Here is a 22,544-nt window from a genome sequence, read left to right as displayed (position 1 = left end):
TAGGTCTAACCTCAGACCTCGACCACTAAATGATTTTTTTTAGTCTGAGGTCTAACATGTTTCAATTTTAACAAGCTTTCCATATCTGCCACAAGAGGCGTTAATTCTCTGCATGGATGTCCAGTCAGAACATGTAATTACGTAAGTACATGTATTAGGGGAGACTGTGTACTTGCTGGCGGCCATGAGCAAATAACGATCCTTGCAGCCAGCTTGTAGTTGGATAATCCCTCACTCATAGTTTTTTTGCAAGTCATAGCTATTAAAAAATGCACCGAAATCTGGCTCCTGGTAAGTGGAAGGCAGGTCATGTTTCACTCGAAGCTACACGTAGCACTGTGTTGTTCAAAAATAATCCGAAATACTAATAAGCTTATGGCGATCTTTCCAAAAATGTCAATTTTGTAGCATTTCAAAAAGGTGACTCAGAATGACTTGCATTTATTTGGCGTAAACTTGCAAGGGAAACTAAAATATAAATCGAGATGGCCGTCTTACACATACAAATACCTCAGTGGATGTGATCAAGATCAAGTTGTTCACTCAAACCTTAGACCACTAACGAAGCTCAATCTCAGTTGACATTCCCTGAAAGTGTTCAATCTTCTACGAACTCTATAGCACACCGTCACCAAACACATCATGCCGAACTACAAACTTCATTACTTCGATACCACAGGCCGTGCAGAGGTGACCCGTCTTATGTTTGCGGCTGCAGGAGTTGAATTCGAAGACATTCGGCACACTTTTTCGGAATGGCCCGAATTTAAGAAATCGGACAGTAAGTATAGTACGAGATCTTCGACGCACCATGGAAGTACCACCCACTTGCTGGTATGGTACTTCCATGGATGTACCAAGTGAAATGTCGACTCTGGGCCGAATTTTTAATGTCTATATTTGACTTGAGGTGTATATTTTCACCAACACAGACAATAAATAAATTTGTATGATTTTTTTCTTAAGTGTAAACAAGCCAACTACATTTTTAAAAAAAATCATACAAATTGATTCGAGTGTCTGTGGGTCACCAGTGTCCAAACAGTATTTAATCACGGTGTATCGGTTCAAAGCCCGTCGTATTTGAAATATGTTAGCATTCCCAAAGTCATAATCAAAGGTCAAAGGTCATTCATTGCACCGTCTCCATCATCACATGTACTCTAATCATATTTGTATGATTTTTTAATGTATAGTCCATACATTCTTTTTTTTAAATCATACAAATTGATTCGGGTGCCTATGGAATGAACGTGTGAACGTTATGATAATTCCGCTTTGTTATTTTAATATCAACTCAGTGCATATGAAACATTGTCTGAAAGTGCTTAAAATAATTTATAAAAATGTTTTAATTGCTTCTTTACAGAGGTCATATTGGGGTCACTGCCGATACTAGAGGTGGACGGAAAGACAGTGATAGCTCAGTCTTATGCTATTGCCCGTTACGTGGCCAACGAATTAGGTGAGCGAAAATTTCTGATTTCATCTATGGAATAATGGTAATCTTATAATACTATATAATAATATGTTGTATGTGTACAATATAATATTATGTAATGCCATATCTCTTCTCAACTGTAAATTTCTTGATATTGAATACATATTTACATATGTAAATTTAGACCCCCTGGAATGGAACTTTCTGAAGCTAGAATTTCCAGCCATGAATTTATAAACATCATTTTATTGACATTTTTAAAAAGTTCGCTAAACTTGTAAATCAATATGATTACGCTAATATAAGTTTTCTCGACTTTTACCTATGAGATAGACTAACGTCATGCCCAGCCTGCTTGGGGAAAGGGAGGTTAGACCGCGCCCTCATACAACGGCTGATCTGTCAGTCTACCTCTGAGACTATCGAGGCTAAATATTAAAAGTTTATTAATAGCATGTGCGCTGGTATTCACTTGAGTATATAAGAACAGAAAATATCAAAATAGTTTACTCGCTGAAAAGTTTCAATAATAATTTCTTAGTGATATGTGATCCCTGGAATGCTGCCAGTGGTCAACCATGGTACCAATATTATGAGTGAGGATCATAGCAATCATAACTGCATCCATAGCAACATCCTTCTCAGTACCAATGCCATGAATGTGAATTCCATCGAGGATGACTACATCCGTATCATGGCAACATCTAATTACAAGTACCCCATCATGAACTTGGATCCCATTCACTGATTTGTAATAAACACAAACAATCAAATAATACACAATCATCAGTATAGCAATATCATGACCACAACCATGAGAATGTCAAAATGTACATTCGACTATTTCCGTATCAAATAACCATTAACTATTAAATTTACTACATTTGGGGAAATAAAATGTGAGTAAGTCTACCATAGTGATTACCTTCGTCTCTCTACAGGGTTTGCTGGAAAGACTAATCTGGAAAAGGCACGTGTAGACATGATAGCTGATGCGGTCCTTGACCTCTTAAACGGAGCAGTCAAATTTATGTTTGAGGAAGACAAGACTTTACAGGTAGGAAATGGGTTGATGGGTTGATGGATGTATGTATGTATGTATGTATGTAAATCAGTATGTATGTGTGTATGTGTGTATGTGTGTATGTATGTATGTATGTATGTATGTATGTATGTATGTATGTATGTATGTATGTATGTATGTATGTATGTATGTATGTGTGTATGTATGTATGTATGTATGTATGTTTTACATGTATGTGTGTATATATATGTGTATATTATATATATATATATATATATATATATATATATATATATATATATATATATATATATATATATATATATATATATATATATAAAACTATAACTCAATTTAATTATGTAAAATGTTTGTACTGGAGTAAACTGTCAGATATAGGTAATGTCTTTATTTGTCAATTATTGTATGCATTAAATGCGTACGTCACTGAAACTACATTTTGTATGTTACTTTACAGGAGGAGTACAAGAAGGTACACGTGACCAAAACAGTACCAGAAAAATTTGCAGCATTAGAAAAACTACTTGTTGCCAACAACGGCGGTAATGGTTTCTTTGTAGGAGATTCGGTAAGTGTGACAATCCAACTCTTTAGTGTTTACAAATATTTTTTGCTACTCTATAGAAATGAGACATGTTACAAGAAAACATTTCAAAACGATAAGTCGCAATCAAATTATACAGAAAGAGGCAGGCATGTAGAGTCGGAGAGAATCATACAGATATAGACAGACAGACAGACAGACAGACAGACAGACAGACAGACAGACAGACAGACAGACAGACAGACGCACAGACAGACAGACAGACAGACAGACAGACAGACAGACAGACAGACAGACATACAGACAGACAGACAGACAGACAGACAGACAGACAGACAGACAGACAGACAGACAGACAACACTTTATTTACAAATAGAGAGTTTCTATGGTGCACACTGAAATTTTAATTTTCCTATTTTTTTCAATTTCAGCTGACTTGGGCTGACTTAGCTTTCCTTGCCCACACCAACATCCATATCGCAAAAATACCAGAAGTAGATTTTTTAGCTCCAAACAAAAAACTGGCTGCTCTGCGTGATCGTCTGTCGGCGCTCCCTAGAATAAAAAAATGGATTGAGGCACACCCCAACTGAAAAAAAATGTGAAAGCGGTGTCCATAGCCAATGAATGAAATCGTGATGGCCTGTTGTAAAATATAGTAGTGAACCTTTAATAGACCGAATTACATTATTTTACACCTCAACTTTGAAGTAAACACATCATAAATCCCTGCGAAGAGTCAGGAAAACTTTTAACTTGCAGCACGGCTCTGAAATATATATTTCTATTCACAATGTATTCTTTGTATTTTCGGCATTAAAATTCATTTGGGACTTGACACAAACAATCTGTCCGCACTGCTGAATATTGAGAGTGTGCATGTGCATGTACTGTGAGTCTGTGTGTGTGCTAGTGTGCCATGTGTTATAGTATATCCGCATTACCATGGATACAATGTGCATGAGTTTCGGGGGGGGGGGTGAGGACTCGAATAAGAGTCCATTTTTAAAATGACACTCGACAATGTTTGTGAGGCCACATTTTCTCTTGACCTTGGAATTGAAAATCTGCTTTGATCCGCCCCTCTACCTCTCAGTAATCGGCAAAATGGAATTATATAACAGGATAGGGCTTTTCTCACTGAGCCAGTGTGACATGTTTTGTGACGTAATAATTCTAAACCAGGTACTATAAACAAAACCTTACATAAGGGCGGCCCTTTTTATTTTTCTGTTTCTCATCTCCCGACCGACCCTAATTTGCAGCTCCGACATCAGAAAAAAAAAAGTTTTTTTATTTCCGACCGACCCCTGAGCACAGCAAAATTGTAAGGTTCCCCATGGCGTCTTAGGCCAGTTCTGCCGAGGCCACGACCTTGCGACATTGGCCCCCTAAAATTACAAATGAAGCAATAATTTTCCCACCTTGCGTCGCTTTGGCGCATTCATTTTACGGCAGACATCAAAATTATCTAAGTCCACGGCCGGACCAGGCCAGGCTCTGACTCGACGTGAATCCCACAAGAAGTATACTGACTGCGTAAGGGAAAGTTTTGTTGACATCATATAAGATACAGTGACAACGCGCAGTTCTATTGTTAACATAAAAAATGCCACAAAAAGATCAACTTTGATAAACTTAATCTACAAATTAAAACATTAGAGGGATTAGATGAGACGTCGAAATGGACGTCTCTCGTCACATGTTTTGTCTACTGTCACTGTCGTGACCTCTGACCTAATCACTGACGTGTGCGAAACACTGAACTTGCTACCGGAACATCTATCTGCCATGCCACAGCTCAGAAGCCTTCGTGAACCAAATTTATGGGACAGGTTGTGATTTTCATTTGTTGATGGGTTAAATTAAATGAGTACATGTGTATTTTGATTCCGAAAAAGCTGTGTTAGGGGATCGTGTTGCATGATGTTGACAGTGCTAGTGACACATGTGTTGGGCACTGAATCAATGCGTAATCACTGGCATGGCCACTATAGACGGCCGATGCATGTGCGCCCGGTCAGACATGAAGAACGAACTTGTTGTGCAAATCAGAAAAAAATTAATGTAATATTTACAGAGCATCCCAACTTTGACTTTGTTGATAGTTTTAGTTAAAGATTCAAGTTCTGAGTTTCAAGGACACCTAATGTCAGCTTTCCGTATCATTGCAAGTTTACGGTAGGTAACTATGCTGTCATTTGATATAGCAGGACCAAATCATGATACACAGCCAGTAACGGTTAATTAATAAAAAATAAATTATTTTAAAGTTTGTTTGACTATTATTTGTAAGTTTTTCGTTCACATTTGGTACTTTTTAAAGTCAGGGATTTTTTTTCTTCAAAATGTCATGAATTTGAAGAGGGAATGATAAACACAGCAGTGTACTAACAATTTTAAAAATGAAACAAGTGGTTACAAGTTTAGGATTTCTCAAAGTTTTTATTCAATCATATGTTCACTGTGACTTATTTTGAAGTTGGTCATTGTCCTTGTCTGAAAAAAGGGAATTATAAATTTTAGCACTGCTATTCATTGATATTCAGATTAAAAATTGTGACTACCTGGCTGTCCAATCTTTCTAAACAATATATCATTCATATATATATATATATATATATATATATATATATATATATATATATATATATATATATATATATATATATATATATATATATGTACATCAACATCTCCTGACGAGTGATTTACTCACGAAACAGGCTCTACCCTCAACATATACTCCGCTCTGCGTGCAGACGTATCGAGCACTGTACTACGGACAAATCTTACCACTGACTTCCTATATATATATATATATATATATATATATATATATATATATATATATATATATATATATATATATATATATATATATATATATATATATATAACTTAAAGTTACATAATCTTAATTGCCTTCTTTTTCTAAGGTGTAATGTGTAGTACACTATTTTCAAAAAATAGCTTACTGGGAACTGTTATTATGAATGGAATTTTTTTATGTTGTTAGGTAATGGTCTATACGTAATGGAATATCTCAGACCACAGTATCTCTATAGTGGTCTGAGATAATTTATATGAATATTTCATAAACAATAATAATTGACCCCACTCCCTGTCAAATGACACCACTTTTTGGAACCAAGGGGCCTGTGTCCCCACTTGTTGGAAACCTTGGCAGAACACCGCCGTCTAACCCCCCCCCCCTCTCACCCACCCACCCACCCAACCCCTTTGTTACGTCAGAGCAGCATGTGTCTTTCATCATGGCAGAAGCCATTGAGGTTTGATGAGGGACAGGGCTCAAAATTAATACTGTCACGCGGTACATTTTGCTGCAATGCAATAATAGCTCAGAATATTTCCATCATTTTCAAAATTATGCTTAAAATTGGTAAAAGTCATAGCCGTTTCATGACCCATGACATGCATGACCTTTGAAGACATTCCAATGTTTACATTATTACTTTTAATTACTTTTAAACAGTAAATCCCAAAGGGGTTCTGAGTTCTAGAAATGCTTGACATGTTATCTGGTGGATTATTTTGACAAGTTCACACTGAAGAAAAATGTTTCATAGAAGTAATGTTTTATATAAATGAAAATTCATCTAGCACACTGATCAGTGACAATCACGTACGTGTTTCAAAAAGTTACACACTAAAGTTCAAATTGGATAACTTGAAAACATTGTTAGCGATGGCAATGCCACTTTGATTAATAGGACGAATGTATTAGTACTCCTGATAAAATCACACAATAGTTCATGGCTACAGATATACACCCATCAGGATGATAAGTATTTAATCATCTTCTTACAAAGTTGTTCTACAGACTTGTCAACCTTGCTAAAATGAAGGAAAGAGACTTGTAACAAGGAAATCAATAAAGAGAAGAGAAATGAAGTTGTATAGAGACTAACAGGACAGAAAGGACAGAGAATAGAACTGAAAAAATACATTTTTTTTTCTTGCCCCCCTTTTTTTTTTATTTCGCCCGCCCGACCCGCCTGACTATTCCATTGGAGATGAGAAACAAAAAAAAAAAAAACCTCACCCTAAGCAATTACGCAACACGAATCAATACAGTCCTAGCGTAAAATACACATACATCTTATTACTAAGTCATCGCTAGTCGAGGTCAACCCTATCACTGAGAGGTGAGTGCTGGCTGACAGCGTGGTACGAATGTCTGTATCTTTGCATATGGTCAATATACTGTTGTGTTCCCATCGTCTGGAAATGACGAGGACCTTTGTTTGGCTCGGGAACCTTATAAGTTATATAATTTTTTTTTTAAATATAACAGAAATAAATCGAATAACAAATAGAAATTAATTATATAGTTACAAGAAAACATTTCAAAACGATAATTCGCCATCAAATCATACAGAAAGAGGCAAGTAAGACAGTCAACCCATTGACTAATTGATTGATTGATTTCGCAGTGTCGTGGAATTTGGAGAAATAACAGGTCAGCTCTAGTCTGCGAGAATGACGTAATTCAGAATTCCATGTTTCCTTTTCAAAATAAAGTGGCTTTCTCGCGACAAAAATCAAGACTTTATAGTGGTGCGTATGTGGCATACGGCATGGCGTTTTACCCAGATATCAATAATGTTTATGATGTTCGCTATTGTACGCTAAACACAAGGTTAAATCCAGGTGGCTCGTTTGTATATGACAAGCAGGTCGGAAAGGGTGTTTCACTGTTGACACAACCGTTGGAGACAGTTAGGACTCGCGTTATTTCTTAAAAATCGAACTAAATTTCAACCGATACATCATGCCAAAATACGTCCTCACATATTTCAATGTCCGTGCCCGTGCAGAGGTAAGCCGCTTGATATTTGCCGCTGCAGGTGTGGATTTCGAAGACGTTCGTGTTTCCCGTGAGAAATGGGGCGACATGAAGAACTCTGGCAGTGAGTAATGATTTTTTTTTACCCAATGATTTAATGAACTCTGTATGTATCATTAACAACCTGTTAGTGGTTGTTCACAGACCATTTCAGGTGTACCTAACCTGAAAGTGTGCCTTCAAATTCTCCGGCAATAAGAACTAACAAATATAGGTTCTTGTAAGGACATTTGTGAGCCTGGATTGGTGTTACCACTTGATGGAGGTCACGAATTGTGCAATACACATGTACACGTACACACACTCTCTCTCCTTTGTGTCACCATTCACTTGTATACATGAATGTATGGCTCCACTCCCTTTAGTATGACTAGATGCCAAAATGACAAGCCATCATGTTTTTCCCCTAAACTTATACATAACGAAATCAAATTTAAATGCTTAATCACGATACGTAGGGTCAAGGGTGTCATATTATTGACATTGGCTAATAGGTAAACCTACAAACTCTCACACACTCCATATTTTAGTAGTTCTCTGTGACCCAATTAAAAACTTCACGAGCGCCTCAAACACTGCTAGCATATACGGAGTAAGTCAAGTCGTCCCTTTGTGTTGAGGGGTCGGGGTAGGACCAACTCGGCCCATTGCCAACTCGTCCCATCGCCAACTCGGCCCATTCACATGCCAACTCGGCCCATTTACATGCCAACTCGGCCCATTTACATGCCAACTCGGCCCACGCACGTCATGACGAAAATGTTTCTGTCATTTTCAACGATTAATAAAAAAAGATCAACCCATTTTAGAGTGCATGTCGTGTCGAAGTGGGCGATACGTTAGTAATAAACGCAATCATTTATTTCAAAGTGTTTCGGTTTTGAAGTTACAATCACGTCGAGTTGTACATCTTGACTATTTACGAATTGACGAATAGCGGACTAAATATCTATAGTCAAGTTGGCAGAGAGTGGGCCGAGTTGGTGGGCCGAGTTGACAGAGAGTGGGTCGAGTTGGTGGGCCGAGTTGGCAGACGGTGGGCCGAGTTGGTGGGCCGAGTTGGAAATGGGCCGAGTTGGACGTGCACCGAGGGGTCACGTCAGTATGATCTAGCTAGACCAGTGCACCGTCTGCAAGCAGGACTAATGCATCCCACAATTTTGTAAAATTTAGCTTGCCAAGAATCAAGGTTTACACAAAATCTTGCTTCTGACAGGGGTTCAAAGTTCATATCTTCATGTACCATTGACATGAGACTCGTAGTCAGGAATTATCGTAACAAATATTAATTAATGCACCATCGAACAGCAACCATCCACTGCATGCAAGTGTGTGTTTTTATGACATTTATGTGCAAATCATTGCGCTGTAGGCCATCTGATTTAGTACAATATATCAGCCAGTAGTGTGACTGACGTCATAGACACGTGATAATTAATTAAAGGGGTACAGGCTGAGTTTAGGGGCGAGAATTATGCTGCGTATTTAAAAGGTACTCGCAGTATTCTACTTACTGATGATACTTAACCATCATTTGCAAATGACTGAACTCAAACCTGGCATTAGGATATAACATATAAACGATGACGTAATTTTTGATAAGTACCAAAAATGGCATTTTTGATCGAGTCTTGCGAAAGAAACAACTACAACAACACTTTTTCTGACGTGAGAAATGCAAGCTAGTTGATACAAGCTTTGTACTTGATATATCAACTACTCTATCAATTCAATAATAAATGAAAGGTCTTTTCTTGCAAAATTTGTTTCACGGTCAAAGCTCACATTCTAGTAATAAAGATTATAACTAAAAAAGTCAAGTTTCAAGTTCATTTATTAGTCCAGTCAACAGAACAACAAATATTATCACCTGTCATTCATTGATTTAATACTTTAATATCGTCTTCATTTTAACTATTTTCAGAGTTCCCATTTGCTGCCTTACCTATCTTGGAAGTGGATGGAACTACAATCGCACAGTCTTATGCAATTGCCCGTTTTCTGGCTAATGAATTCGGTATGATTAAAGTCCAATATCTTTTCTCTTATGGGGACGGGATGCGGGGAGCTTGTATTTCTGATGTGGTGTAGCCAATATCGGCATGTGGTCACATGTCAAAGGTTACTACCTCCCTGGATTGCCGCAGAATACACATACAGCTATTGGAAGGTTTGCAAATAATGGGTATCATACATACTCCTGTATATATAAAGCGGTGTTCGATGTTCGGCAACCAGAGTACTGTATTCAAAAGCGTGTTTGTATGCATACTCGGATGAGTAAGCCGATTTGATGAAGTCAGTCTTACATAATGCTAAGTGAACAACATTAGCATGGTCTTTGAAAATATCCTTGAGTAATTATAGTGTACGAAAGACCTGAACAGCTGATAATGCGATCCACGTGCATGGCGCACACATGGATCGCAAGATTTATTGTCCGGATCTTAAACAGCCTACAAGTGTCAGCAAAAAAATTCGAAACCAAATGAAGTAGTCGACATTGAACGTGTGTACATGCATATATTGATTGTTGTTTTGTCCAGATCTATAAAATATACTTTTAACTTATTCCAAAGAGAATTATTTTCAGTATGTAGATATATTCTGTTCCTATTTGTCACAGGACTTGCTGGGAAGAATGATTTGGAGAAAGCAAAGGTAGATATGATAGCAGATGCATTCCTCGACCTTTTCAATCAAATGGCAAAATTGTGGTTTGAAAAAGACGAGGATAAAAAGGTAAGCTCACATACGCCCATGCATACACCCACGTGCACGTGCACGCACACACACGTACACACATTACACACATATGCTAAGATATGCATAACATCGCAAGTATATACACACATACACCTGAGCAGAGACAGACGGCCAGGTAGACAGACGGACGGACGGACGGACGGATGGACAGACAGACAGACAGACAGACAGACAGACAGACAGACAGACAGACAGACAGACAGACAGACAGACAGACAGACAGACAGACATACAGACAGACAGACAGACAGACAGATATATAGACAGACAGACAGAAAGAGACAACAAGCCAGATACACAATTGAACAAAATAAAATTGACAACTCTCCAGATATTGTCAAATATTATAGATAGTACATTGTCTCATCTCATTACTAAGCCGAGTCATGCAGACCCAATACAAACAAAACTATATAAACTATCAGTGAGTGAGTTTATTTATTTTGACTCTCTTCATTTTACCATGGCATTGAAAACACGTGTCTTGGTTATACGTTATGAATAACACTAGTGCGTCATCAGAACATCAAGATGTTCCACGTTGTAAATGTGCGTTCGTAGAAATACTTTACTCCAATTATTTATTTTCCAGAAAGAACTCAGGGAGGCGTACGTGACGAAATCAGTACCAAACACTTTGGCTGCTTTGGTCAAACTTCTAGAAGCCAACAACGGTGGCAATGGATTCTTTGTTGGAGACTCGGTGAGTAAAACAGTAATCAAGGTAATATACGGGATATGCGACGAGCTCAAAATGTTTGCCTCGTGACGAGCTCAAAATGTTTGCCTCAGGTTCTCGCATTAGTGTTATCTTATTCAGTAGCGCCAAAAAGGACTAGATGGGCTTCATTCTTTTGTTCAGGACAAACCCGTTTGATAAATCTGCTTGACAACTATTTTTAGTCAAATTTCAATCCTAATTGGCCTTTCCAAAGTTTGCCATGGTGGCGCTCTACTTCCTGTCTGTATGTACCTTAGGGTATGCATGACATAGGTTACTCAGTTAATCATAGAGCACTGCTGCTTTCCCCGATGTCTGAACAATATGAAAAATGTCCCTGATTTACACTTCTGCAGAATACCAAGGGACAAAGCATTTAAGAAACGGTACAATGGGGGGATGATACCCTCAATTTGAGTGAAGCTGCTGTATTCCCAATTTCCTGTTTGCAGTCTGGAATGGCCTAGTGGAGACAATATGCCAAATATTGTCACGACTGTTCGCTAATCAGTGTAAAATGAATGATGGTTCATCTGTTCTCTTCCTTGAATTTCAGCTGACCTGGGCTGACCTTGCTTTCCTTGTTCAATGTGACTACTATCTCGACCAACTGAAAGAAGAAGATGTACTTGCTCCACATAAAAAGTTGGTAGCACTGAGAGAACGTCTGGTGGCACTTCCTAAACTAAAGACATATCTCGACACAAGACCCCAAACACAGTTCTAAACTTGGACATAGATTGAAGACAACTGCGGCAACGATTGAATGATTTGAAAGTTTATGATATGCATATGTATTATTTATGACTAATACAGTACGTCATCAATGCATGCAATTCACAAAGCCTAAATGATGCTCAAAGTCAAAGGTGAAAGGTCAGCAGCCGTGTGGACATTTGTCACATTACTTTTTATGTTGTGAAATTTGTTTAAATTTTCTTATTTGAAACAATAAAGTGATATTGTTAATGGTATGTAAAGACTGTGTGATTGTATTGCCTAAGAATTCCATATTATGACAGAACCCCATGACACGTGAGTGTCAGAGTGGCGTCCTCGGGGGGGTATTTGCACGACATGCAGTGTACTCAGCAGCAGTACTTTCACGAGCATAGCGACCAAGCAAGTGCAACAGAAAATACTGCAAGCACGAGTGCAAATACCCCTGAGTATTCCACAATGGTATTCACGCTTCATAGGGTTCTGGGGTTCATATAATGGGATATGCAAATATCATGGGGAGGGTCACGTTTTACAAAATGGAACAAAGGGGAGGGTCACTTTTTACGAATGGAGAATGGGAGAGGGTCATGCATTTCATAACAGACCATGTATGATTTTCTCCGCCCCCTGTAAATACTGAAGGCTCCCAAACATTTCATTACGAAGGTCCTTTTAGAATGGAAAAAATTGCTAAGAAATGATACTCGTCCTCAATACATACAAATCATGTGCAATACAGTATTTACAAAATCTTTGGTTGGTCAGCAGGAATGTTTTCATGTCGTCCCCCCTCAATTTGCAAAGGATGCGAAGAGCTGCGAAATCTTGACAGTGCTGTTCTAAATTTACACATTTTAACACAACTTAAACATCTCTCTGGTTCAAGCATTGATTTGAAAGGGTGGTAGGAATGAAGCCTAGGAGAAGAATCAATATCTAATCTTCCCAATCAAACCCTCTGAAGATTACGTCATGATCAGCCATTGTTCAAACTCTTGTCTTACTGCAGTGTCATTGGTGCCATTTACATACAAACGATATTACTATTTATTGCCTTTTTAGTTATTTTATAAATTAATTATATTGATTTGGTAATGTGAGACACTAACGTTGTTCCCGCCAAAATTGCTTCATTTTTAAGTATCCTGAGGTACTTAGATATGAAAATAGATATGAATATAGTGTTTATGACATTCGCATTGTACACGTAACACAAAGTTAAATCAAAGTGGCTCGCATGTATATAAAACGGCAGGTCGAGTGGAAACGATTTATTGTTGGCAAGTAACAGATAGGAACAGAGAGTTAGTAACACTGAACCGAATTTCAAAACATCATGCCAAAATACGTCCTCACATACTTCAATGTCCGTGCCCGTGTAGAGGTAAGCCGTATGATATTTGCCGCTGCAGGTGTGGATTTTGAAGACGTTCGGGTTCCATTCGAGCAATGGCCCGAAAAGAAGAAAAGTGAGTATTTGTTTGTTTCATAATTTAACTCATCGTCATTTCCCACCTGTTAACAGTAGTTCAAAATTCATGTAAAGTTCAAGTGTACCTGACGTGAACCTTCAAATCCAACGTTAAAAGGTCCAGGTTCCTGTAACTTAGGACATTTTAGAGCGTGGGTGCACGTGGGTGTCATCTTTGTTCCCATTCTTTGTCACCCTATACATGAATGGAAAACGTGTAAAAAGGTCTTGTTTATGTGTGTTTGTGTTAGTGTTTGTTTGTGAGTGCGATCATCAGACAACGATGCGTGAAACTTCGAGTTACAACCAAGAAAGAGTTCCAGAACTACCAAAACTATTGCGCTCTGCCACTGCGGTATAGAGCACTGTCTTAGCAGATTGATACTCACCGAGTTATATATATATATATATATATATAGACGTCAACATTTAAGCTTAAATAGCCCCACCCTTGTCACGGTATGAGTAGTTATATAAGTCAATGTGCCAAGTCATATATTTACATAACGCAATCACTGAAACTTTCAATCACGATGCGTAGGGTCAGGGGTCATCATTGGCATTAGTTTAAAGGTACTCTGTTGGTCATGTGACTCTGATCTGACCCTTACAATCTTATTACACTGTGTACATTTTGATTAAAACTAGGCCTGTATTTTATAACGTGTACGTAATCAAGCGTGGTCATTAACCCAAAATTTTGTAAATTGCAAAGTTAAAAAAAATCGTACCGAGGTTCAAAGTTCATATTTTTAACACACACTACACATGTACCTGCGCAGCACAGTGAAATGTTGGTGCAAATCATGACAATGATTATATATTGCAGGACTACTTGTCTGTTTCCAAATCACCACCTAGTAATGTAAATGACGTCATAGACTCGTGCTAGTTAATTAGCATGCTACACAACAACAACATCATCATCCACAACCATAACCACCACTAGACTCTCTCACAGTCCTCGAAGCTTCGCTTAAATAGCTAAAACTTGGGTTGTTTTGTATATAACTACTGCATATATAATTGTATTCATATACTAGTATCCCAGTATCCCAAGCCCTGTACTGTGCGCCCTCATTGATCACATAGGGCTAACATTTTGTTGATGTGTTAGGCGAAGCCTTACCACCACAACAACAACAACATCAACAACAACAACAACAACAACAACAACAACAACAACAACAACAACATTTCAGATGTGAAAAAGACAAGCTTGTTTTCAAACACTTACTACTTAGAGCGACTACTTGTCAATTCAATAAATGGGAATCGTTCAATTGTTTTACAGTTAAAGCTCACATTCAATAAGTTTAGAGCTAAAAAGTCACGTCATGTTTACCAGTTTATTTTATTACTCCAGTCAACAGGATAACAATTATTGTTCCCACCTACCTGTCACTGACTTTATTAATAAATTACTTTCATTTTTATTTTAACCATTTTCAGAAGTTCCATTTGGTGCCTTACCTGTCTTGGAAGTGGATGGTACTACAATCGCACAATCGCTTGCAATTGCTCGTTTTCTGGCCAATGAATTCGGTAGGATTAAAATTCAACACCTTTGTATTTAATTAATCATCATGGGGAGATCGCCTTAGTTTGGGAAGGGTCTTTAGCCTAACATTGTATAGTTGTGTAGTCGCAGTTATTGAAGACCTGGACAGCAAAACTTGCTATTTACGTGCCTCAGTGTACCTATATTATATTAAATGTGTATGTAGATTTTTCTCTTTCTACATTTCTATAGGACTTGCTGGGAAGACTAACTTGGAAAAGGCAAAGGTAGATATGATAGGAGATGCCTTCAACGACCTTTTCACAGGAATAGTAAAATGGTGGTTTACGAAAGATGAAGCTGAAAAGGTAAAGACACTATATAGTACGTACGTACATACATACATACATACATACATACATACATACATACATACATACATACATACATACACACACACACACACACACACACATACATACATACACACACACACACACACACACACACACACACATACATACATACATACATACATACATACATACATACATACACACACACACACACACACACACACACACACACACACACACACACACACACATACATACATACATACATACATACATACATACATACATACATACATACATACATACATACATACACACACACACACACACACACACACATACATACATACATACATACATACATACATACATACATACATACATACATACATACATACATACATACATACATACATACAGCTAGTCAGTCAGTCGGTCGGTCGGTCAGATACATAATTGAACAAAGTATTAACATTTCACAACGTATACATGACGCTACAAATATTATCACAATATATGAATACAGACATGAGCTAATTATCCACTATGAACAGCAGTGGTACGTGTCATCTGAACATAAAGTTCTTCTATGTATACGTTGTAAATGTACATATACAGAATGACTTCAATTTTGTTTATTCATTTCCAGAAAGAACTCCGGGAAGTGTACGTGACAAAAACAGTCCCAAACACTTTGGCTGCTTTGGTCAAACTTCTAGAAGCCAACAACGGTGGAAATGGATTCTTTGTTGGAGACTCGGTGAGTAAAAAGCTCCAACGTAATATGATATTAATATGCAATTTTTGTGTGACGAGCTCAAAAATTTAGCCTCAGGTTCTCGCATTCGTACGTGCTATCGTATAAAGTAGAAAAAGAGGACTTCATTTGTAGTAGAAGTCGTTTGTTCAGAGGACCAACTTTTATTTTCCAAAATAATCTGCCAGACTACTCTATTTCGAATCCAGTTAATTCGACGCTAATACTGAAAGTGGTATTAAGACGACGATGGCTCTACACCAAAACGCCTTGGGCTAACCGAATGATGGTTCAAATTTACTCTTTCTTGAATTTCAGCTGACCTGGGCTGACCTCGCTTTCCTCGTCCATTGTGACTACTATCTCGGCCGATTGAAAGACGCCAATTTACTGGCTCCACACAAAAAGTTGGTAGCGCTGAGAGAACGCCTGGTGAAACTTCCTAAAATTAAGAAGTATTTCGACACAAGACCAGAATCGAATCCAAACTTCTTGTAACGAGTGTGAGATTCTATCTGAGACTGGCACCATTCGCGATGTGTGGGACTGTTTTTCTCGTGTCCTCATGATTATTCCGACAAAAACAACATTTACAGGGTCTTTACTCAGAGTCACGCATAGGCTCTGAGCGTGGGATCAGTTTGATATCACATTTCTTGTCCAAGACTCTCAGACCTTCCATGACGCAAGAAGTCTGTTGTCCTATCAATGCCAACACCTTACTACAAGCAATTTGAGACTGCGTTCTGCAATTTCTCAATGAGACAGTGCATTTGACTACACCTACGACATTCCATTTGGATATACAATGACACTTGCTCATTGATAACAGAAGATTTGACTACCAGTACGATGCCAATGCAGTATCAATAAAGCGCCTGTAGTAATTTTGTCATTGATTGAATTGAACACCAGAGAATAATACCCAATCAAAAATTTACGCGCGTGTTGTTATGTAATGCTCAAATCTCTACAGTTGTCTGAGATAATGTGTATTGACTGAATAAAGTGACTGAACAAATATAACATAAGTGTCATGACACTATTATTAGTAACTGTGAATAAAATTTCCATTATAGACTATTATCAAAATTAAACCGAAATCTGAGAGTAGTCAAGATTTGACATGGACTTTTAGTGAGATGTCCAAACTTTCCGAGGCTGAAATTATGTTTTGTCACGGTGATGGTGAATGACGAATTTGTGACTGTAAATTTTATGGTCAATTATTTGGAGAATGGTGTGACATGTTTCAGATGAATTTCAAGTGGAAAATGCTATTAAAAGTCACAACTAGCATAGTATATTGCATGTGCACGTGTGTTTGATCATACAATTGCTGCCCGCGCTAGGGTCGTTTTAAATGAACTTTTGATGTGCATGTACTTCAAGTTGGAGGTAATAATTATGACGTAACAATCACGACAACTTGATTAACAATCACGTGATTGTGATATTTTTAATTAAACGGAGAAATGCATTCAAATCGATCACCTTACAATTTTAACAGTCCCCCCCCCCACCCCTGGTTGTAACAGTTGTACCCCCCCCCCCATGTGACAATAGTTTACTCCCAATTTACCCCCATGTGACTATTTACCAACCCACCCACCCCACCCCCTCCTAACAGAGTACGTTGGTTTGACTCCCAGATTATAAATACTTGAAGCGTGCTTATGCCCGGCTACAGCAACGCCGCCCCCACCCACTAAAATGATGAACGTTCTCTTACCAGTATTTTAAATCATAAAGTCCCCACCCCTGCCACTGAACTTGAACACTGGACGTTAATTCCCTTACCATAATTTCAGTCACCTATTTTTCGACAATTAACTTGCTGAGTTATGTGCCGCAGGCTATCGATTGGTGATGACGTGTCTGGTGAGCAAACACACGTCACAGATTCAACATAAGCAGCGAGAGAACAAATAAATCGGCGAAGTCAAGTATTTGTTAAGCGATACAAAGAACGATTACTCCACTGAATCACCGCATTCCCTACCCAGGACCTCCATTATCCCCAAAACAACAAAATAACACTAAAATATTAAAACATGCCCTTTCTGCCTTAACGCAGGCGTTTGCGTTTCTGGGATGAAAATGTGACCCGAAACTAAAAATAAAATCAATGTGGCTAAGCTGGTATTTAAGCAACCTACGGTGTGCGTGGAACCCCACTTCAATTTGCGATCAACACCGTAGTACCCTTGAACACAGCAGAGCAGCTGATTTCTCCTAAATTTTGAGGCACAACTTACCCTATACACCATGCCACAGTATAAACTCACCTACTTTAACGCCAAGGCCCGCGCAGAGGTAACTCGCCTCATTTTCGCGGCTGCAGGTGTTGAATTTGAAGACGTCCGTGTTGAGTTCGCAGACTGGCCACCTTTGAAGGCCAGTGGCAGTGAGTAACCTTAACATTTTTCTTTCACAACCATGTACACCTTTGCTGATTTATTGTATTAAGTTCGTAAATGCACCGGTTAAAAGCGAAACAGGACCTAAACGTGAGCAACACTATCTGTTTTCTTTTTTTCACCATAATTTTGCACAGCAGGTGACACTTAATTTTACTATTTAGGTGACTGGATGCCAACTGTGGTTTATAACCACATAATCCATAACGATAACTGTATAGCAACTAGACTAGCTGGTCACATAGCATTTTCAAGGATGAGTAAACTATGTTATAAACCAAATGTATTTTTTCTCCTCAAATTTTATATGTCACGTTTTCAAAATGGCATCGTAATTCCTTGAAATTTTTAACATTTCATCAATTTTGATTGAGAAATCAATACAAAAAGTGCACTGTCATGGATTGTATGCACCGTTCAAAGCTGACATTGGTGATTAATTTGCATATGCCTACAGCACCTGTACCTCAGTGTTCAATACTTCCACTGACTGTAAAGGCGATCTTCTTTACAACAACGACACGTCACATCATATTATAAGTGGTATCGACATGATTCAATCAGGTGGTTTAACTTGACCTTTTAGTCCATCTTAAATTTGCAATTAAATGCCAGTAGACTCGCAATGATACAAAACAATCTCGGGTCAAAGGTCAAGCGCAGCCAGGCATGAACGACTTTAATAATCTTGCCTGCTCCTACGTTTTCAGACACATGCGAGAATCATGCAACATTTCGAATCACGAAAACTGACAATTTAAGAAGTAACTTAAATATAATCCCACAACTGTTTCAAACACGCAGAAATAAAAAAATTAAAAAAAAGGTGTGGCATGTTGACCTAGCAATCCGAAAAATCCTGCAAATCCTGGATGCCAACATATATTCTGGTCTAATTTACTTGTTTCTTGTATTACAGAGTTTCCATTTGGATCATTGCCACTTTTAGAAGTTGACGGCTGTTGCATTGCTGAATCCTATGCAATTGCACGCTTCGTGGCTAATGAGTGTGGTAAGATTAGAATTTCGTGTATTTTAATCAGTTCGGAATTATGAAAAAACATGGTTGAATATAGTCACGTGATCACATTGTGTTTAATATCTGTTTTCGTATTAAAAGTCATGTTTGTCGTGTTCGCAAAAAGACCCCTATAATTCAGACACGCCCTCCGATAGGAAAAAAACTGCCCCATTGTAGAAATTCATGATTACACATCTGTTACACTATAGAGAACGATTTTTACTTAACCCTAAGTAAACATTATTGGTGAAAGCGAAAAGGATGACGATGACGACCTTTTGCTCATTTGCATATCAGAAGACTAGTGGTCTGAGTATGCATATATTAGTGCCACTGACAAAAGATGTATTTGCAATAAACATGCAGCTAAGTAGATTATAGATATTATGATGTAAATTACATGTATCAAATGATTCCTAAGCAAATACGTTTCTACTTATGAGTTCAGACTCACCTTGTAAAGTTCATTGACCCTATAGGTGAGTGAAAACTACATTAAAAGGCTTATTGCTTACGGTAATACCATGTATAATATGCAAATCTATACATTTCAATAGTGAAAGTGTATACACTCAAACAACGCCAGAAATATACATGGTGACCTTTGACCATAACCTATTCTTGACATTTTTTCAGTCACATGCAGCAAAAGTTTTGAGAGTTTTAAGTGCTAGTCCCATACTACTAGCACGTCACAGATTGAGCTCGAATATAGTTAAAAGTAGCCTGACTTCTTTATTCTTGTCACATCAGTCATACGTGTGATAGGAATGTCGAGACATACATGTATCACTAGTCACTTTGTATGATTCTGTAGGACTTGCCGGGAAGACAAACGTCGATAAGGCACGGGTAGACATGATAGCAGACGCAGTCAAAGACCTGGCAGATAGCATGTACAAATTAATGTTTGAGAAAGATGAGGCGAAAAAGGTAACTGTAATATTTCTTTCATATACACATACATATACATACATACATACATACATATACACATACATACATACATACATACATACATACATACATACATACATACATACATACATACATACATACATACATACATACATACATACATACATACATACATACATACATACATACATACATACATACATACATACATACACACACACAGACAGACAGACATTATATGTATATTCACACACGTGCTCCCTCGCACGCACTGGCTTACAATTTTAGCTTATTAGGCCTAATAGAAAAATTGTACCGATTACGCTCAATTTTTAGAACCAAATGGTCTATGTAATGTACATGTGTTATTTAGTTCTTCCTATCAGATGTACAACCATTACAGATTGGAAAAACAGTTTTATATTGTCTTTTTAGTTGATGTCAGTTTCTGCATCCACTATTTCTTGTGAGACATACCAGTTTTCGTGATTTTATTTTTTTCTCGAATACGTAAAATTTTAGGGTCGGCAGTGGGGTCGGGTAACTGGAAACAAACAATTATGTTTTTAGGTCTTATGTACAAGTTAACTTGTTGAGAAAAATATGATTAGTCTACATATTACTGATGGGTTTTCGTTCTTTCACCACAACAACAGAAGGAACTCACAGATACATTTTTAACCAAAACTGTACCAACAACCTTATCTGCACTCGAAAAAATTCTCGAAGCCAACAACGGTGGAAATGGATTCTTTGTCGGTGATAAGGTAAGTTGTTTTAAGTTGAATGGTCGATCGTGCAGAATCATTACTAAATCATTCGAGTTCAAACAATTGTTTAGTTTGAGATTTTTGAAGACACTGTTGAAGTAATTTTGGAATACTTAGATGTTTATTCCGGAATTTGTTTGTCTTTGTTCAGCCAAGGAAAATACGAGTAACCGAGCTCGAGGGGGGCCTTTGATAACCCTTAGGTCACGAGTCACATATCTTAGTTGTCCCTATTTACTTGAGCAGTGTCTTCAAAAATCTCGAACTAAACAAACTTTTGAACTCGAACGATTGAATGACGACAAATATTGTAGAATAACATAATTATACCAGCGCCAGTAATATCAAAGAAATATCGGTACATGTACAAGTAATGGCAATTTTGAACGTTTTGACTCGTATTTTGAACAAAGCAGAACCAGTGACGTAGACACACATTGTCGTGACGTGGAACGACCAGCGTATATATTCCATATTTTTTTGTTAAACTTGGCACGTGCATAGTATAACGGTACGTGTGTTGTCGCCGTTTAAGCATTATCGCCGTTTAAGAACAGAAATGTCCCATGTAGTTCTTTTTATGTAATTTTCTGTATGTAACATTTAATTAACATAATTCGACGCATGCGTTCCATGCTTCAGAAGTTGTATTCCGAAGTTTTCACGGTACAAGGCCATACGTGCTAGCGCTGCTGTCAGTATCTTGTTGGGCTAGATGTTTTGTTGGTGTTTAGGATGCGACTCACCAACGCTATTTAAATCGCGGTGTCAATCAATTAAATATGTGCATTATTTCGACCAAAAGATAAAAAAGAAACTTCTATAAAGTCCCTCCCTGCATCAAACTGTGTTTCTGGATACTGAAAGATTTGTCGTTGCGGGCGCTCTTTTCACACGACTCCGCTCGCAAACAGCGCCCTCAACGACGAATCTTTTCTCTACTGATGTCACGATCTCTAAAATAAGTGTTGATAATTTATTCTTCCTTTTCCTCGAAATTCAGCTGACCTGGGCTGACCTGGCTTTCCTTGCCCATACCGACTTCTACTGTGCGCAATTCAAAGACGCCAACTTGCTTGCACCACACAAAAAGCTGACTGCGCTGAGATCCCGTGTATCTGAACTACCTAATATTAAAAAGTGGATAGCAACACGACCAGAATCCTCGTTCTAAGTATTTTCATTGAAGCGATGACAAGATGAGATATCTTCACTAATT

General features: G+C 37.9%; 2 protein-coding genes across 2 annotated transcripts; both read left to right on the top strand.

Annotated features, from left to right (window-relative positions):
• Positions 1–571: 571 nt before the first annotated feature.
• Positions 572–22,499, top strand: LOC144452069 (uncharacterized). The gene is made up of 15 exons (XM_078143079.1): positions 572–781; positions 1,370–1,465; positions 2,383–2,498; positions 2,944–3,054; positions 3,463–3,612; positions 7,779–7,965; positions 9,826–9,918; positions 10,528–10,643; positions 11,260–11,370; positions 11,945–12,108; positions 18,428–18,603; positions 19,536–19,628; positions 20,455–20,570; positions 21,212–21,322; positions 22,329–22,499. Exons 1-15 carry the CDS (start codon positions 643–645, stop codon positions 22,497–22,499), a joined length of 1,950 nt encoding a protein of 649 aa, XP_077999205.1. The 5' UTR covers positions 572–642.
• LOC144451915 (putative glutathione S-transferase 6) lies at positions 13,400–17,383 on the top strand. The gene is made up of 5 exons (XM_078142821.1): positions 13,400–13,580; positions 15,035–15,127; positions 15,336–15,451; positions 16,089–16,199; positions 16,515–17,383. The coding sequence occupies exons 1-5, from the start codon at positions 13,448–13,450 to the stop codon at positions 16,692–16,694; spliced, it is 633 nt and encodes a 210-aa protein (XP_077998947.1). The 5' UTR covers positions 13,400–13,447; the 3' UTR covers positions 16,695–17,383.
• Positions 22,500–22,544: the final 45 nt, after the last annotated feature.

Source organism: Glandiceps talaboti, chromosome 22 (assembly GCF_964340395.1).
Source record: "Glandiceps talaboti chromosome 22, keGlaTala1.1, whole genome shotgun sequence".
Classification (NCBI taxonomy): domain Eukaryota; kingdom Metazoa; phylum Hemichordata; class Enteropneusta; family Spengelidae; genus Glandiceps; species Glandiceps talaboti.
Note: the sequence above shows the minus strand (reverse complement) of the source record. Positions and strands in the feature narration are given on the sequence as shown.

Coding starts and splice junctions, on each gene's coding strand:
- LOC144452069 (XM_078143079.1), top strand. CDS start 643: ATGCCGAACTACAAACTTCATTACTTCGATACCACAGGCCGTGCAGAG. Junction 7,966..9,825: donor CGACATGAAGAACTCTGGCA/GTGAGTAATGAT, acceptor AACTATTTTCAG/AGTTCCCATTTGCTGCCTTA. Junction 18,604..19,535: donor ACCTTTGAAGGCCAGTGGCA/GTGAGTAACCTT, acceptor CTTGTATTACAG/AGTTTCCATTTGGATCATTG.
- LOC144451915 (XM_078142821.1), top strand. CDS start 13,448: ATGCCAAAATACGTCCTCACATACTTCAATGTCCGTGCCCGTGTAGAG. Junction 13,581..15,034: donor ATGGCCCGAAAAGAAGAAAA/GTGAGTATTTGT, acceptor AACCATTTTCAG/AAGTTCCATTTGGTGCCTTA. Junction 16,200..16,514: donor GATTCTTTGTTGGAGACTCG/GTGAGTAAAAAG, acceptor CTTGAATTTCAG/CTGACCTGGGCTGACCTCGC.